General features: G+C 45.9%; 1 protein-coding gene across 2 annotated transcripts in view; it reads left to right on the top strand.

Moving 5' to 3' along the window:
* The first annotated feature begins 4,102 nt into the window (after positions 1-4,102).
* GNPTAB (N-acetylglucosamine-1-phosphate transferase subunits alpha and beta) overlaps positions 4,103-19,170 on the top strand; it is an 85,229-nt gene continuing 70,161 nt past the window's right edge. Inside the window, exon 1 of one of the 2 annotated variants that reach the window (XM_082850029.1) lies at positions 4,103-4,354. In XM_082850029.1, coding sequence (XP_082706155.1) covers positions 4,238-4,354 — 117 coding nt within the window. In that variant the 5' untranslated portion in view covers positions 4,103-4,237. The remainder of the gene's footprint in view (positions 4,355-19,170) is intronic. The other variant, XM_082850030.1, reaches the window with a different exon arrangement.

The raw sequence follows: 19,170 nt of genomic DNA, 5'->3' as shown, positions 1-19,170 counted from the left end.
GGTGGGCAGAGGGAGAGAGAGAATATATATTCTTTTTGAGCAAACCTGAAACTTTCACAAAAATTGACCATATACTAGACAACAAAGGAAGCCTCTATGAATTCCAAAGTGTCAATATCATATGAAATACATTCTTTTACCTTGTTTTGGTCAGATCGTTATTTGTAGACTAGAACATCTACTCATTGATTTAAACATAAAAAGATTCAGTTGGTTCATCCATGAACCATTAGGAGGGATGAACAAAGATTTTAGGTTGAATATGTAGGAAGTGCTCCCCAAACCTCAGCTGAACTGAGCTCCAAGGGAGCTGTGGACTCTGCCACGGTCGGAGAAGAGCAGACCAGGACATCTGCTACAGAGGCAGGAAGCCACTTCCAGCAGTGCTGGCTTCAGAACAAAATCACACCTGCACTGACTCACTGGCAAAAAACAGGTGCCCTTTGCCCAGCTTCTCACCCCATGTCACTCCCGAATTAAAATATTCTGTGAATTCATCTTATTAGGAGAATCTAATTACACCTGGAACCCTAGTTTCAGGGATGTGCCAGTTATCAGTTGTTGCCTCTCAGCTCCGACTTCAACCGTTCAGAATTGGCTCCGTAATACTGGACTTGGACTTGGAGTATTTCTCCTTTGTAGTGATTCTGACGCTAAACTTTGCCAGTAGAGGGCGCTGGAGGCATACTGCAGGAGGAAGGGGGCGCTTCCTGATTCCACAGGGTTGTTTTCGGTTTTTCTTTCACGTGCTGCCTGGTGGGTTATTGTTCCAGTGTGTGGGGACATAGTGGTGCTCTGCCCCATCCATGAACATCCAGAGAGCCCAAGTTACCACCTTAGCTTAGGTCTGGAACCATCTTGCCTCGGTCCCCCTGATGTGGACACTGTGCGCCCCAGGCAGGGCACATGCAGTGGAGCCCCACATCCCAGAGTGCACCTGCATTCCATATTGACATTCATGCGATGCAATAAAGTTAGTACTTAGAGGGAAGCTTATAGTTTTGGAACATTTATGAAAAACAATAAACACTGAAACAGCTAGCTCAAGAGCAACAGAGAAGGGAATTCCCTGGCGGTCCAGTGGTTAGGACTCCTTCCTTTCATTGCTGAAGTTCCTGGTCCGGGCGCAAAAATGCCCGCCTTGGGTGCGGCCAAAAAAAAAAAAAAAAAAAAAGGAAAAAATTGAGACAGACGAAGAAGTAATATACAAAATGAAACAGAGTAAATAACAATAAACATAACAGAAATTTAAAAACCTAGATGACTTGAGTACATTTCTGGAAATCCGCCAGCCAAAATGATCTAGGTCCAGATAGTTTTCAAAGTGAGTCCTACCTCAAAATTTTGGTGGGTTCTTCATAATATTCTTTTTTTTTTTTTTTTGCGGTACGCGGGCCTCTCACTGTTGTGGCCTCTCCTGTTGCTGAGCACAGCCTCCGGACGTGCAGGCTCAGCGGCCATGGCTCACGGGCCCAGCCGCTCCGCAGCACGTGGGATCTTCCCGGACTGGGACACGAACCCATGTCCCGTGCATCGGCAGGCAGACTCTCAACCACTGCACCACCAGGGAAGCCCGGGAAGCCCCATAATATTCTTGTTTCCATTAACAACATATTGAAATTCAACTCACCAAAACTTCAATAATTCCAACTGTGTACTTGATACTTTTATCAGTTCAAAATATATACATTCATCCAATAATTTTTATCAATTGGCTACTATAGGCAAGGCACAATACTAAGGGTAGGGATATATTATGAATAAGATGGGCAAGTCTCTTGCCTTTATGATGCCTGTATGGCATCGATGAAACCTACCAAAAAACCCACAAGTAAAAATCAAGTAAGTAGAATAATGTATGGTCACACTAATGAGAAAAACATGTATATTTGTTTATGTGTACATGATATATTTGCATTCACAAAAATAAACAGTGGACCACGTTATGTTTTGGCTCTTGGAATTCTATCAGAAGCAATAAAATTTCTTAATAATTTTGTTTTATTTGATATTTTGCAAAAAAATTAAAAGCCTCCCTGGCTTTCTTTTTTAGGATAAAGAAGAAAGGCATGAGGTCACTTACAACTGACCTGTGTTTTATGAACACACACTGTATATCCTGAAAGGAGGCAGGGGACAAAATTAAAGTAGGTTGTCTGACAACAAGCAAGTATTTCAAACCTAAAGCTGAAAAGTAAAGGCATTTCATAATGTGAACACTTTATTTTATTTTATTTTATTTTAACAACTTTTTACCTTGAGTAAAGCAAGGACTCAGCTAAATATAGATGTATCAGGAGTTATTTCAACTTTGCTTAATCAGCTAGTTCAAGCTCTTTGTTTAGGTTCAGTTTTCTTATCAAGCTTAAGGTAAGGCCTTCCAAATACATCATCTTTATATTCAACATTTACGTTTTGCAGGCCCAGGGCAAGAGGCTCTTCTTTGTGTAGGATTGTTTATTTTGGTTGCTCATTTTTCATCAAGACTGAGCAAAAGGTGACTCAGAGATGGATGGTGTTTTGGAGCCCAACACTTAAAGCATTCTCGTCTCCTAAGTTTCAAAACCACTGAGAATGTGGTATAGGTACAGAGAGATGGAGATCAAAGCGTCAGCTTTAGTACTGATAGAGTTAATTGGAGAATGTTGTTCACCTCCTCAGACAAGTGGGCAGCCAATATTTTCTCCCTGAATGAGACAGACTTTCTAGGCCCAGGCCTAGGCTGGGACACAGGTGCTCCTGTACTTGGCAAGATAGTGGATCAGAACTCCTGTCTCTGGCAGACAAGCTCAATTCCTTGCAACCTCACCAGTCAGGTACCTCCCTCTTCTCCTGGGATGAGGGGTGGAAAGAGACACCAGGAGTGTTAATAAAATGTTGAAAGAAAAAAGTGTATCTTGAAATGAAATATTGTCATTGCAAACCCCTGGAGACTTAAGTCCTCTGGTTTTATTCCATTATGTGGTACTGTCTAAACCCCCTCTTCTACCTGAAGGCCCTGCTAGAAATCATCTGGTGCCAAAGTAGAAATAACTGACCCCCTTTGCATGGGTTCCTGCCCGCATGACTTCCAGTACATCACATGACTTCTATCATAACAACTTTTTCTGTATTTAGTGGTTTATGTGTTTATCTCCCCAACTAGACTCTCTGGGAACAGCGGCCTGATCTAGTTTTTTTTTTTTTTTAATTTACTTTATTTATTTATTTTTGGCTGTGTTGGGTCTTTGTTGCTGTGCACAGGCTTTCCCTAGTTGCGGCGAGCGGGGGCTACCCTTCATTGCGGTGCGCGGGCTTCTCATTGCGGTGGCTTCTTTTGCTGCAGAGCATGGGCTCTAGGCGTGCGGTCTTCAGTAGTTGTGGCGCACAGGCTTAGTTGCTCCGCGGCATGTGGGATCCTCCCGGACCAGGGCTGGAACCCGTGTCCCCTGCATCGGCAGGCGGTTTCCTAAACACCGTGCCACCAGGGAAGCCCTAGCTCATTTTTGAATATCCAACACCAAGCACTATGCCAGGCACCGGACACTAAATACATATTTAATTAATAAATGAATGAATGAATTTAGGTTTTGGCACATTTAGCCCCCAAATTTCCTCTTTCAAACAATATGGTTAGACAGCCAGAGAGGAAAGGAGGCCCATAACAGTATCTCCTCTTACGGCTGTGAAAAACCATGATTTCCCAATTATTGTAAATGCAGGAAGGGTTTTGCGCACCAAAACATTCGTGTCAATATAGCACCGTCTGGGTCGCGGCCTCCTTGCAGAGGCCAGCCCCGGCCCGGTCGCCCGCCCAACCCGGTTTCGAGGATCCCAGCCAGGCCGGGAGAGCCCGCGGCGCACGCGCAGTCGGGGAGGGCACTCGGTTGCCCTCCGCCCCTCCGCCCTGCAGGTGGCGCTGCTGTTCCCACCGCCGCCGCCGCCGCCGACCCCGTCTCTAGCTGGGCTAGACCGGGGCGGCGCCGGCCGCCTAGCGGGCCGCGCGACCGCCTCCGCCGCACCGAGGGCGTGGGCTCCCGGCTCCCGGAAGCGGCGGCCGCGGCGTGGAGCCGAGCGGGCGTCGATCCCCGGAGCGGCAATGCGCGGCGGCCGGAGCCTGTGACCTGAGCGCGGCAGCCCGGTGGGGGCCGCGGAATGGCGGCTCGTTGAGGAGGCGGCGGCGGCGGCGGCGGCGGCGGCGGCGGCGGCGACGTCTCCGGCCCTTCGGGCGCGGCGCGGCGTGTCGGCGGCCGGGGTGATGCTGCTCAAGCTCTTGCAGAGACAGACCTATACCTGCCTGTCCCACAGGTATGGGCTCTACGTCTGTTTCGTGGGCGTCGTTGTCACCATCGTCTCGGCCTTCCAGTTCGGAGAGGTGAGTAGAGGCGCGGGAGCCCTGGCCGGGGCGCGCTGAACCCGCACGACCCCACGGCGCCCCAGCCCCGGCGCGCTCCACTCTTGCCTCGCCATCCTCCCTGCAGCTCCGGGGACGAGCTCCAGAACCTGCCCTTTCCCCGGGGGCGCCGCGAACTCTGAGCTCCTCTCCGGGCTGCGGTTTCAGCACCTGGGCTCCAGACCTCGCTCTCCCGACGGTTTGGGGGATACGCGCTCCTTCTGCCGAGTCCCTTTCCCTCCAGGTGCCTTCTTCAGGGTCCCCAAGTCATTTGACTTTCTTCCTCAGGCCTTGTTCTCCACGCACCCCTCTCCCGGGACCCAGAGTTCCTAAATTGCACTGATTTCTCAGTCCTTGCCCCACCTGCGGTTTCCTTCTCAGGTGTCACCCTTCTGATCTTTTCCCTTTGACAGAGGCACTTTATATTCTTAATCCTGTTTCTTCCCGGATCTCAAAACTTTGTCCAAGAGGGGTGTTTTCTTGGCACGTGAATTTGCAGTGGGGAGAGTGTACGGGCCCCAAATTTAAAGGACTTCCACGTGAAAAGGTGCTTTTTTTTCATTTTTTTTTAGTCTCTTATTTGAGACAGCTGAATATCATCAGTGAGCCCTTAGAGGCTGTACTGGTAGATGTGAAAACACTGATGTGTGTCATCTCCAAACACTTTTCTCTATCCCGAGATCAGCTGAGCCTAGGGCCCCTTCCTGTGAACAGGATGCCCATAACCGTCTTGGACTCCAGCACCCAGTCTCTTGGGAATCAGCACAAGCTCTCGGATCATGGGATATGCTAATCATTTAGATTCCAGATCACACAAACCCAGCCTGTCTTGATCTGCTGTTAGTTAAAGCGTAAAGCATATGTATAAGTATAAAGTAATTCGTTAAGATTGTAAACCCCAGAGGGTCCAAGCAACAGGTTTGGCAGGTGGAAACACCCAGGTTTAATAGATTTTGTGCCCCTCTGGGTATGGACTTTAAATATTTTCTTGAATGAAACAGCCTTTTGATTTAGGTTGCATGGCTATTTCATGACTGACAGTCTCATACAGTATTCTTTGTCATAAACAGATGTACAAGAGACTATGAATAGGTGAGAACTGGAGTACACGTATGTGATTTTAGAGAACATCCCCTTTTAAAATGTGTCTAGGAATTGGAAGAAAGTTGTAGTTTCAAGTTGTTAGAAATTCGTCTCTTTGTTTTATTATTTTTTTCTTTTTTGGGGGTAGGAGGTTGCAAAAGGTTTAAAAATTGACAGAATATTTTTCAGAAATGCCACAGTATACATTTGCTTGAAGTCTGTACCCATGCTGGATTGTGGACTCCATAAGAGAGGGTGCTATCTTTAACCACTGTGACCAGGTGCTGTGCCAGGTACTGCCAGAGTATACAGTCTAAATATTTGTCTAATGAATATATGGCATGATTTTCAGGTTTACACTTTTAGTAGTTCTTGGTCTAGGGGCTGATGAAAATAAGTCTTATAAGTAAGGGTTGAGAAAGTGCCCCAGACTTGTAAATGTGGAATATGTACCTAATATTATACTACCTGATGTTCTGTCTTTGTTTCATGTATTGCACCTTAATGCAGTGATTGTATCTATACATAGTTAAGTGTCTTATTGCTGATAAAAGATTTTTTTGGCCCTGAGTAATTTTAAGTTAGCTGTTTATTAACTCCCCTGCAGTGTGAAGGTGACTCAAAGGCATCAGTTGTTAGCCTGCCCTGTCCCCTAGGGCTCTGCCATCACTCTGGACGCCTCGTCTTGGTGAGGCAGGGACTGGATTAAAGGTCATTCACCTGAAAAAAAAATTTTTTTTTCTTTTTATGTATTCCACGTCTGGTTATTTAGTTACTGAAAGTCTTGAAATGGCCACAGATCTTAAAGTTTGGAACAGACAAAAGAAATGAGAGGCAAAGAATGCCAGCAGGTGGCTTGGGAAATGGAAACAGCTGGCTCCATACCCCTACTATATTGCCTGTAGTTAATTTCTACAGTGCAGCTGAAAAGAGGAGCTGCAGGATTAGGCAGATCTGGGTTTGAATGCTGGTGCCAGTGTTAATGATCATGATCATGGCTAATACATAGGGCTTATCAGATGTTAGGCACTCTCTTGACTGCTTTACATATATTAACTCATTGAATCCTCACAACATCATACCTGTGAGATGGGTACTAGTGTTAACCACCCCCCACCCCTGCCTCCAATACCAAAGTCTGAAGGTGATCAAGACCCTTACACTCAGCCCACCGTATCCTCCAGTTCCGCATCAGGGATACTGGAGGGCTGACTGTATACCCGTTTTACAGGTGATGAAACTGAGGCACCTGCACAAATTAATCCAGCTAGTTCATGGCGGAGCTGGGCTTCAAACCAAGGCAGTGTATGGCTCCAGAGCTGTACTCTTAAGCATGTCTCTGTGGCTTCTCAGATAGTCTGGGCTGTCCCTTATATGATCTTCAAAAGGATACTTAACCTCTCTAAACTTCAGCCTCCTCATCATCAAAAAGGAGGCAAGAATACCTTCTTTGCAGGGTTGAGCCTATTAGCTCCTGGCACATAATAGGCTCTCGTTAAGTGGTAGAACTACAGCTGCTATCATTATTGTCATCAACTATCTTATGCCCTTCGTACTTATTTTGAAACAAACCTTTGAAATAGAATATGCTCAGCACACAGTTAATATTACCAACTTGTTAATAACTTCACTGATTGTAATGGGTAGAAGGGCTAAGATCATTGTTAATTGTGGGTTCATCACTATCTTTTTTCCCTCTCTCAGGATAAGTGGTATTATTGGCTGCTACCTTTTAGTAAGCTGTTTGTATACTCATCCAAATACTGAGAAAGAAAAGTGGAATTGAGAGAGGGAAGTACTAAAAAAAAATGTTTTTTTATTTTCCCCTTAAGTTGAGCCAGGTCTTTTTGAAGAACCCTTGGGAGCTCTGATGAGACAAAAGCAGAACCTGATCCAAACCCACAGGGAGGGCCCTCTGGATGGGGACTAATGGCCACTGAAGTGCATCGCCTTGGGTGAGGGTAGCAGGTAAACTAGTTGATTTCGGCGAGTCATGTGGCCTCCGGGAGCCTCAGTTTCCTCATCTATAAATGAATGATTATCCCTTTTAGCTCAGAAACTTCTGATTTTAAATGTTTGTCCTCTGTTAATATTGTATAGACCTTAAAACGTGCTTTTGAAGTAAAAATCTGTTATTTCAGGGTCCTCATTATTTAGTACATTTTATATGGAAATCCACAATCCCTTATCTGAAAATTCTACTGAACTTTGGAATTAAACATCGGTATCTTGTAGTGAAACATGTATTTACACTCAGTGGGGAGAATAAAGACAATAAATAATTTCAAGTCAGTTTAGGTCAAGTTTTGCCACCAGATGAGTTCAGGTCAGGTCAGGTTTTCCGCCAAAAAAGATCTTCAGTGTTGAGAGCTTTTTGGATTTTAGGATTGTGAATAAAGGATTGTAGATCATTACTGGGTATGTGTGTATCTGTGTGCATGTGTGTGTATAAAATACAGTAGATCACTTCCTTACATGTACTAAGTATGGAAACAAAGAGGTGTCCAAAAATTAACTTCAGTGAGGGAGTCGGACAAGTTCAGATAGAATCTACCCATACTGGGTAGTAACCCTGGCCTCCCTCCTCTCTTTTGCTCACCTGTCTTCTATCGCCATTTTGGATTAGTTAGATATTCAGTGAAAAAGAAGGTTGAAAACTGGGTCCAGCTCCAGTTTCTCATACTGGCCCAATTTCAAGAAAGAAATTAGTTATGCTTATATTTGATTACTTTGCTCATTAAACAGATACATTTTGAGTGTGTTCTTTGCCAAAGGCAACAAATAGTTGACGTTATAGGAACCTGGCCTGAGAGCTGGGAGGCAGCCTCTGGCCTGGCTCTAGCCCCACCATAAACTGTATCCTCAGCGGTTTCCAGACTGTGTTACTCCCAGCTGCCTCCTAGGTTGGGGCAGCCACTCTTGCCTGTTTGTGTAGATTTCTTTTGGGTGTGGAGAAAACTTTCATTATTAAAAATGTTTTAAAACTTCCAGACTGGATTTCTCACACCCCCATTTTAGCTTTAATGTTCTGTGAATATACATTTATTGGATGTTTCACATGGGAAAGCATGAACTGTAATGTAATGGAGTTTGTGCTACAGAGAAAATGCCGGTGGCTGCGCTGAGCCTCTTTTATTTGGCTGTGCTGCGTGGCTAGCGGGATCTCAATTCCCCAACTAGGGATTGAACCTGCGCCCTTGGCAGTGAAAGCGCAGAGTCCTAACCACTGGACCGCCAGGGAATTCCCTTACTGAGCCTCTTTAAATGGTATCTTTCTTTTGGGGGGTTTGGGAGAGATACACAGCCCAGCTAAGTGTCAAATCAGAGACATTGTCATTTTCCCTGCTATTATTAGCACCTCTAAAGTGCTTTGTACCCAGTAGGTGCCAAATAAATACTTGATGTGTGAATGAATGAATGAATTGGGGGTGATCTTAAAGAACCTCCCGTTAAGCTCATTTCCAGTAAAGTTAAGTTTTCTACTCTGATGCAGCCCATCGTTACTTACCTTTTATTTCTCAGACATGATTGGTCAGGTTATACCCTGTATGGTGGAGGGTACTATCAGATACAAAGAATTATGTACAGCTCATCCTTGGCCATCTTTGGCTAGTTGAGATGAGGCCATGATATACATATGAGTAACAATACAAGGGAGTAAGTAATTGAATGCCTGAGTAGGTGCACAGTAATGACTTAGAAGATCAGAGGAAGGGAAGAAAATTATGGGTTGAAACATCCTAAGGGAAGTTGAGACTTTTACAAGGAGACGGGAGCTTTTTCTTTTTGAATTATTAGTGGTTTAAAATTGTTGCTGGTATTAGCCAATGGCAGTTGGTTGCAAGTGAGAGAATTCCACTTCGGACCTGGGTTAAGAAAAAAGCAGTTTTTTAATTCATGTAGTTGAAAAATATAGGGTGAAATTTCTGGCTGGATCAGATCGAGGTGCTCACATGATGTCATCTGGACTCCTTGTCCCTGTTCTCCAGCTCCATGGGTTTAGTTCTCAGACAAGCTCTCGCCGTATGGGAGCCAAGATTGGTGGCAGCAACTCCAGCAGCTGGTCTCCCAGTTTAGTAACCTTCTCTTCCTCATTAGTGCCAGCTAGACCCAGGGCAGCCTGCCTAGCTGGGGAGTGAGTGCCCTTGTGCCTTCATTAACCACCTTGATCATTTCCGGAGCTAGGGTTATGGGTGGGACTGTCAGCCTCCACTGAACCACATGAACTGAGAGGGGTTCCCCAGAGGGAAATCAGGAGGCTGTTATCAAAGAGCCGGAGCAACAGATGTCCTAGACACTGGCTTGAGTCAAAACCCATCTTTTCCTTGGCCTTAACATTGACACATTGGCATTGTGACTGTGATAGCTGTTAGCCCTTTACCTTGTTCTAGAAGATGTGAAAGTGTGTTGTTTCCATTTTCCATTTTTGATACTGTGTTTTTAAGTACTCTTATCTGTGAAACTTGTATTCTGTTCTAAAAATTTTATTTATTAACTTTTTTTTTGCTGCATTGGGTCTTCGTTGCTGTGCATGGGCTTTCTCTAGTTGTGGCGAGTGGGGGCTACTCTTTGTTGTGGTGCGTGGGCTTCTCATTGTGGTGGCTTCTCTTGTTGTAGAGCACAGGCTCTAGGCGCGTGGACTTCAGTAGTTGTGGCATGAGGACTCTAGAGCACAGGCTCAGTAGTTGTGGTGCATGGGCTTAGCTGCTCCACGGCATGTGGGATCTTCCCGGACCAGGGCTCGAACCTGTGTCCCCTGCACTGGCAGATGGATTCTCAACCACTGCGCCACCAGGAAGCCCACCGAAACTTGTATTCTTGAGTGGGCGTATTAATATGGAGTTTTGTTAAACACAGCGCTAGTGTGCACTCATAAATCTTTCAGTAACGATTCAATATATGTCTTTAATGGGTGATTTGATAGTTGCATTTGATTTGACTTACTCTTGAGGTCTAAATAATGTTGATCTTGTTAATGAAATTAAGCAGAAAATTAAGAGAGAAAGCTTCACCTGACCTTTTGCAGCATCTGTCACCCCATGTATGTGACAGTGAGTGAGGGAATGCTCACTCCCTCTTTCTTCAGGAAGACCCCCTCTTTGTTCTCCTTGTCCTCACCATTACTTCTCTGTCTTAAACGCTGGGATTCTCCAGGCTTTGCTCCCTGGCTGTCTCCTCTTAGAGGGGATGTCAGGTTTCAGACCCCAGCCGGATGCTTGTGACTCCCCGGTTCCAGTGCCTTGCCAACAGGTCCTGGATGCACACCTCCTGCTGGCTGCCTGCAGCATGTCCCTGCCACTGCGCCGCCCTGTGATGCAGGGGCCTCTCTCGTCACGGTGCTCTCTCCTCACCACGCGCAGACGTGACTGCAGAATAATTCTGTAACAGTTCAGCGTTCTTCCAGCTCCTGAACTCTCCCAGAAGATACAGGAAGAGTTTGCCCCAAGACCTCATCAAACCTTTCCTGGAACTGGCCCCAGCTGGATCATAGAGCCACCCCTAATAGACACCTTAAAAGGAGGAAGAGGTTTGCTTTTTGACCAGTCTGATGCCCCCGTGAAGTTGGGGCCCCTCTCCTGAACATTTGTGTTATATGGAGGTGGTGTTCCACTAGGAAAGAATAGGTCGGTGTCGCTGGCGGCTACTAGCTGTACGGTTGTAGTAGCTGTACGGTCGTGTTGGTGAGCACATCCGGGAGGACATGTAGCAGGTGTCTTTTTCTCCCACTGGCCCTTGATGTCAGCTTGTAGGGTTAGCTCTGCCTCTCCCCCTGGATGAGACACTCTTGTGGGCCTAACTCAGCCTGCTCTTGTCACTCCTGGGTAAGAAAATGTCCCGTGGTTGCTTCAGATTACAAAACACAATGTCAGTTCAGCCATGAAAGCCTTCAGTCTCATGTCACAACAGAGCTTTGAGCCTGTTGAAGTTGAAGCTTCTTGCCTCCGGCCCAGGCCTGCTCCAAGCAGAAAGCCTGCAATTGAGGAAGGGAGCTTGGGTACGGTGGGCTGCTTCTCTCTTTCTGTCACGGAGCCTGTTTCTGACCCCTCCTGGGTTGTAGGACTGGGAAGAAGGAAAGGAAATGAGGGCAGGAAAGTCCTTCCTAAATAGGCGCTGGAGCTCTGCGATTTGCTGGTGTCAAAGCTCGTTCTCTTCTGAGTGCTTTCAAAGGGCATCCTTCAGAGACCCCACCCTGAGCGCTGTCACTTGCTTTTACTCTGCTGAGAGCAAATGCCTCTTCCTCTGGGCTGGTTGCTTGCTCCTTCCTTAGCCCCTCAGTGTCTGCTCTTCTGGCGGACCACGGACCTGGTCTGAGGTGACCCTCTGCAGTGCTCTCTTGTGAATGGCCCACATCTCATCTCTTGCACAGGTGACCTGCATCCTTTGCTCTGTAAGAGAGGAAAGATACCTTTTCCTCTACTCTCCTTAGTTCTCAGCTAGGGCCCCTGTAACAGAAGATAGATTAGCAAGAGAAAAGCATACATTTATTTAATGTAAGTTTTAGGGACTTCCCTGGTGGCACAGTGGTTAAGAATGCACGTGCCAATGCAGGGGACGCGGGTTCGATCCCTGGTCCGGGAAGATCCCACATGCCGTGGAGAAGCTAAGCCTGTGTGCCACAAATACTGAGTCTGCATGCTCCAACCACTGAGCCCGCACACCACAACTACTGAAGACCGCGCACGTAGAGCCCATGCTCTGCATCAAGAGAAGCCACCGCAATGAGAAGCCTGCGCGCCACAACGAAGAGTAGCCCCTGCTCGCCGCCCCTAGTGAAAGCTCATGTGCAGCAACGAAGACCCAGTGCAGCCAAAAAATATAAATAATCTAAGTTTTACATGACCTTGGGGCCTTCATAAGGAAATGAAGACCAAAGAAGCAGTTAAACCCGAGGGTTGTAATGCTGGGCTTGATGGAGCATGGAGAATAGCGGAAAAAATGCGATGAGACAAAAAAGGGTGTGCGCTCTGGGGAGTAAGCTGGGGGAGACGCGAGGCCTGTTCATTCAGATTTCTTGTGGCATTCCTCTGTCTTTAGAGATGGGGATTTCTCCTTTCTTCCGAGCATAGAGAGGGCCTGTCTCACAGAAAGTCTTATGACCTGTTTCAGGGGAAGGTCAGAAAATCCTTTTTATGTGGTGTTTCTCAAATTCATTCAGCTTGAAATATTCAGTTTGCCAAGGTGCCGTATTTTGAGGTAGCATGTCCTGAACCCCATCAGCTCAAAGTGGGGGTGTGTGGGCTGACTCCAGGCTGGCAGTAATGTCTCCCCATCCCCGGAGCCGATAGCCAGCCAGCCCTTTCTGTTTCTCAGGTACGAGGTGGATGTTGCATGCACCCAACTGTGTGAACCCGAGGTTGGCTCTCTCGGTGATCCTAGTTGAGTCCTTTTCCCGGACTTGAGGTTTCCTGGCGTGGGAGAGAGATTTCTACCCCGTCCTTTCGATGAGGCAGAACGGGATTAACAGAGTGCCAGCAGCTTCCCAGAGCTCTCCTCTGACCCCTTTTGCCATGATGTGGATGAGTTTTCAACCACCTGAGGAAACGTTGCATCTTGGTCCTACATATCGCTTTGGAATGTGGTATCTGGTATATTGGTGCTTTAGAAGAAACATGTCTAGATGTATAGCTTCTCAAAGCAGGTACAAATTAATTGAGCTTGCCCAGGAGATGAAACTTATTTGCCATTTCTGTACTCAGCTCTCTGAACACAAAGATGTTGTCTTTCTTCCCTTGGAATCCCTGTGCCCCAGCAGAGCACTTAAATCATTCATTAAACTAATAAATTTTTTGTTGTAGCACCGCCCCTGGGCTTAGAGCAGTGAACAAAGCCCACTGGTTCCTGCAGACTGAGCGTTTATATCCTGGTTGTGCAGACAGACATTAAATGCTACTTAATTACAATTGTGAAAAATGCTAAAGGGGAGAGTGTTGCGGGAGAGACCAGCAGTGAGACCCACCCTGTAGTGGCTGCGTCGGGAGAGGCTTTCTTTTTTTCTTTTCTTTTTTTTTTAACATCTTTATTGGAGTATAATTGCTTTACAATGGTGTGTTAGTTTCTGCTTTATAACAAAGTGAATCAGTTATACATATACATATGTTCCCATATCTCTTCCCTCTTGTGTCTCCCTCCCTCCCACGCTCCCTATCCCACCCCTCCAGGCGGTCACAAAGCACCGAGCTGATCTCCCTGTGCTATGCGGCTGCTTCCCACTAGCTATCTGTTTTACGTTTGGTAGTGTATATATGTCCATGCCACTCTCTCACTTTGTCCCAGCTTACCCTTCCCCCTCCCCATATCCTCAAGCCCATTCTCTAGTAGGTCTGTGTCTTTATTCCCATCTTACCCCTAGGTTCTTCATGACATTGTTTTTTCTTAAATTCCATATTCACCCTGTATGACAGACTCTAGGTCTATCCACCTCATTACAAATAGCTCAATTTCTTTTCTTTTTATGGCTGAGTAATATTCCAGAGGCTTTCTTGATGCAGTTTGAGCTCAGCTTTGAAGGGTCAGAACTACTGAGGCAGAGGGCGGAGGGAGAGCAAGTCTGCTCTAGGCGGTTGGTTCTCACCTGGGAGTGATGTTGCCGCTCAGCCTTGAGGCGTTTGGCAGTGTCTGGAGACATTTTGGATTGGCATGACTGGGGCATGGGGTTGGTGCTGCTGGCATTAGGGATTCTGCTAAATATCCTACAGTGCCCAGAACAGTTCCCACAACGAAGAGTTGTCAGGCCCTGAATGCCAGTAGTGCCAAAAATGGGAAACCCTGAATTAGAGGAAACAAGAATGGCTGCAGGGCACTCAGTCAGGGGCCTTGCACTAGGCTGGTGGAGGGCAGATAAAGAGAAGTGGGCAGATTTGAGAGATTTAGGAGGCAAAATCATCTGGCCTTCATGTTCCATTATGTGCCAGACACTCCACTGACATCTTGGTATATAAAAGTGAACAAGATAGACAGGTTCATTTGTCCTCCCAGACCCTAGCGATAGGTGCTCAGTGCATATTTGTTGAATGAATACTTACAAATATTTAGTTTTGCTCACTGATTGTGATTGAGCCTGTGAGGAAAGGTGGTTTAAATAAGATGCCTAAAGTATATAAGGTACCTTGCATAGTGCCTGGCGCAAGGTGCTGAGTAAATGCCAATTCAATGCCAAGTGCCCCATGCCAGCCCTGATCTTCCCTTGACTACAACACTCATGAAGACAACAGGGCACCTACCTTCTGGCCTGATGTCCAAGGTCACACTGAAGAGTATATTAATCTTTTCTTAGAGACAGAGTAGAAAAGTTCACAATGATTTCTTTATCTGAGTGTGCTTTATTTTGGTTGATATGAAAGCAGAGGAGGCAAGTGCCTTATTAATTTAGCACAGCCTGCACTTTACAATAACGTATGTTATCCTGGTTCCTTCTAAACTGTAACGAACAATTGTAGCTGTGATAGGTTATGTATATTCACAATGTATCTTCTTAAGTTCTTACTGTCCTTAGATTGTTTCAATCTTGTGATCCACATGCAGTATCTTTAGCAGGTGATTAGTCAGCCTGTGTGTGATTCATACATACACTAAATTAAGCAGGGAAAAAAGTGATCTTTCAGAAATGTTACAGACTAAGTCACACTTGTGCAAGGAGAGTCAAATGCATTCTATGTATGATCAGACTAAAAACTGTATTGCCCTTTATTTTTTAATTTTTTATTTATTTTTGGCTGTGTTGGGTCTTCTTTGCTGTGCGCAGGCTTTCTCTAGTTGCGGCGAGCGGCACCTCTCTTCGTTGCGGTGCGCAGGCTTCTCATTGTGGTGGCTTCTCGTTGCGGAGCATGGGCTCTAGGTGCGTGGGCTTCAGTAGTTGCAGCACGCCGGCTCAGTAGTTGTGGCGCACGGGCTCTAGAGTGCAGGCTCAGTAGTTGTGGCACACGGGCTTAGTTGGTCCGTGGCATGTGGGATCTTCCCAGACCAGGGCTCGAACCCATGTCCGCTGCATTGGCAGGCAGATTCTTAAGCACTGCGCCCCCAGGGAAGCCCTGTATTGCCCTTTAAAATTGCTTCCCAAAATTGTTTCTTCTTTTAGCTTCTAGTTTATCCCTCCTTCATTACCTCTCTCCATTAACTTCATTTCTGTTTCTGACTAATTCTAAAATGGATAAAGTTTCTTTACCAAATTTCGTAAGTTGTTCACTCAGCAGAGATCAGTGGAGGTGTTTACTCTGGGCCAGGTACTCTACTGCTTAGAGACACAAAGATGGTTCTGTATCTTTCTGCTATTGAGGAGCTCACTCTCCAGACAGAACAGCAAATAGGCAAACTTAAGATGCATTGTGATAACTTAAGTTGAAGAGCTAGGCCTGGGTGTCCGGGGAAGTTTCTCAGGGTGACATGTGAGCTTGATCTTGAAGGAGATGGCTGAGGGAAGAAACGGGAGCCCCTCCCCCCTTGTAAGTGAAGGATGCTCTAGGTGTAAAGGTATGGGTATGAGAGGTAGCCCTCACCTTCTGGAACAGAAGTGGTTCTGAAGGGCCGCAGCAGCGTACCCAGGAGTGAAGCTGGAGAGGCAGGCGGTGGCCAGTTTAGGATTTGCCTATGGAGTGACTCCAAGGAATTTGGATTCCTCCTGAAGAAAATGGGGACCATTCAAATGGTTTTAAGCAAGAGAGTGATGAGTCAAATCTGTGTTTAGAACAGTTGCTCTGAGGTGTTGTGAACAGTGAACTGCAGATGGATAACTGGGAACAGGAGACTGTGGGGCGTAGTAGGGGTTCAGGTGAACCTGCCACACTGGGTGCAGTGCTGCACAGTCAGCAGGCTTTGCATGTTGATTTTTATAATTGTACAAAGGCCTGAAAGAACAATGTCTTCGCTTTTGGAAACTGGCATAATCTATATCTAATTAATTGCTTGACTTTTTGGGCGAGTCTCTTTATTTTAAAGTTGTCCGTACTGAATAGTATGTAAAGTAGAGTAACTTACATCAAAGTACAGTCAGCCCTCCATAGTCACAGGTTCCATATCTGCAGATTCAACCAACCAGGGATTGAAAACATTTGGGGAGGACTTCCCTGGTGGAGCAGTGGTTAAGAGTCCGCCTGCCAATGCAGGGGACATGGGTTCAAGCCCTGGTCTGGGAAGATCCCACATGCCACGGAGCAACTAAGCCCATGCGCCACAACTACTGAGCCTGCGCTCTAGAGCCCACGAGCTGCAACTACCGAGCCCACGTGCCACAACTACTGAAGCCCGTGTGCCTAGAGCCTGTGCTCCGCAACAAGAGAAGCCACCGCAATGAGAAGCCTGCGTATCGCAACAAAGAGTAGCCCCCGCTCACCTCAACTAGAGAAAGCCCGCACACAGCAACAAAGACCCAACGCAGCCAAAAAAAAAGGGGGGGGGGGAAATTCTAAAAAGTTCCAAAAGGCAAAACTTGCAAGTGCGCCAGCAACTATTTACATAGCATTTACATTGTATTAGGTATTATAAGTAATCTAGAGATGATTTAAAGTATATGGGAGGATGTACTTAGTTTATATGCACATACTGTGCCATTTTATATAAGGGACTTGAGCATCTGTGGATTTTGGTATCTGTGGGTTGGAAGCGGGGTAGGTGTCCCTAAGGATACCGAAGGACAGCTGTACTTCAGAATCACTGAGATTCTAGCATTTAAAAGTAAGCTATTACCCCAAGCCAGCAGTTTGCCACAGGTAGTCTGGGGACCCTATCCAGTGATCCACAAGTTCAAACTATTTACACGATAATACTAAGACATTATTTACCTTTTTTCGCTCATTCTCTTATTAGAGTACAGTGGAGTTTCCCAGAGGCTTAACAGACATGTGACATTGCAGCAGACTGAATGCAGAACACAAAGATATTCCAGTTGTCTTCTATGAAACCACACATTAAAGAAATTTGTGAAAATTAAAAACAATGCAACTCTTCTCACTAAACTTTTTTGTTTAGGAAAACAGTTATTTTTCATGAAAATCTTTATGTTGCCCTGTAATGGGTTTATTTCTTAAATGAACAAATATTTTAAAATTTCCTCAGTTTTAATTTTAATATGGTGAATATCAGTAGACATAACCCACATAAAATTTAAAAATTTAAAAACTCTTTGGAATCTTAAATAATTTTTTTTTTTTTTTTTTTTTTGCGGTACGCGGGCCTCTCACTGTTGTGGCCTCTCCCGTTGCGGAGCACAGGCTCCGGACGCGCAGGCTCAGCGGCCATGGCTCACGGGCCCAGCCGCTCCGTGGCATGTGGGATCTTCCCGGATCGGGGCACGAACCCGTGTCCCCTGCATCGGTAGGTGGACTCGCAACCACTGCACCACCATGGAAGCCCTTAAATAATTTTTAAGAGTATAAAGGGGTCCTAAGACTGAAAAAGCTGAGAACCTCTGCTCCAAGAATTTAAGAATAAATATGTGGTGGGACTTCCCTGGCGGTCCAGTGATTAAGACTCCACACTTCCACTGGCGGGGGCGCAGGTTCAATCCCTGGTTGGAGAAGTAAGATCCCACGTGCCATGTGGGCCCCCCCCCCAAAAAAAAAAGATGTGGTACCTGTGTTATGGATATTTAAACCACCATCATCTCTCACCACTATTGCTTCATTACAGTCCATTCTCCACATTGCAACCAGGCTACCTTTTAAAAAATGTGAATCAGGTTACATCATGCCCATTGTACACAGTAGAAAATTCAGACTCCTTCTAATGGTCTGTGTGTAAGATCCTAAATGCGCCACTTCTTTGAGCAGATTGTGTCATGTATCCACTGTGTGTGCTGTAACTATTTCTACAAAAATGTACCCTAACAGACTACCTTCAAGTTTGCTGGCTTAAAACAGGAGCAGCAAACTACGCCTGTTTTTGTATGGCCTGCAGTCTAAGAATGGAGTTTACATTTTTAAGTGGCTTTAAAAAACTAAAAGAAGAAGAAGAATTCATAACACATGAAAATTATATGAATTATAAATATCAGTGTCCATAAATAAATGTTTTATTGGAACATAGCCACATCCATTCATTTACTGTTGTCTATGGCTGTTTTCTCAGTACAACAGCAGCATTGAATAGCTGTGGCAGAAACCATATGGCCTGAAAAGCCTAAGATGGTTACTGTTTGGCCCTTTACAGAAGAGGTTTGTCAGTCCCTGGCTTAAAATGACAGTTATTTCTTCTCTGGGATGTGCAGGTCAGGTGGGAGCTGGCTCATCTGGGTTGGACTTGGACCACATGTCTTTCGTCCTGGGACCAGCAGAGCAGCCTGGACATGTTCTTCTCAAGCAGTGGTAAAGGCACAGAACGCAAGCGGATACTTGCAAACCTGCCTGAGGTTGAGGTTCAGAATTGGTGCCTTCTTTTTGTTCCTTGACACATTAGGTTTGTGTCCGCCTTAGGACCTTTGCACTGTTGTCCCATCAGGCTGGAGAGCACTGCCCGCAGACCACCATGTGACGTGCTCCTGGTCATACAGGTCTCAGCTCAGTAATGCCGTCTCAGGTGGGCCTTCCCCACCACCCAACCTAAAGCAGCCTCTTTCACAGGTCACTCCTTTTTCTATTCCCCTTCTTTTTAAAAGTAGTACGTAGTTTCAGTCTGAAAATATGTATGTGTGTATTTAATGTCTCATTTCTCTCTCCCTCAAAATGTAAGCTCCGTGGGAGGAGCATTTCTGTCTTATTCACTACTGTATCCTCAGCCCCTAGAAT

Source organism: Leucopleurus acutus, assembly GCF_964270905.1.
Source record: "Leucopleurus acutus genome assembly, chromosome: 11".
NCBI lineage: Eukaryota > Metazoa > Chordata > Mammalia > Artiodactyla > Delphinidae > Leucopleurus > Leucopleurus acutus.
This window is presented reverse-complemented; position numbering and strand designations above follow the sequence as displayed.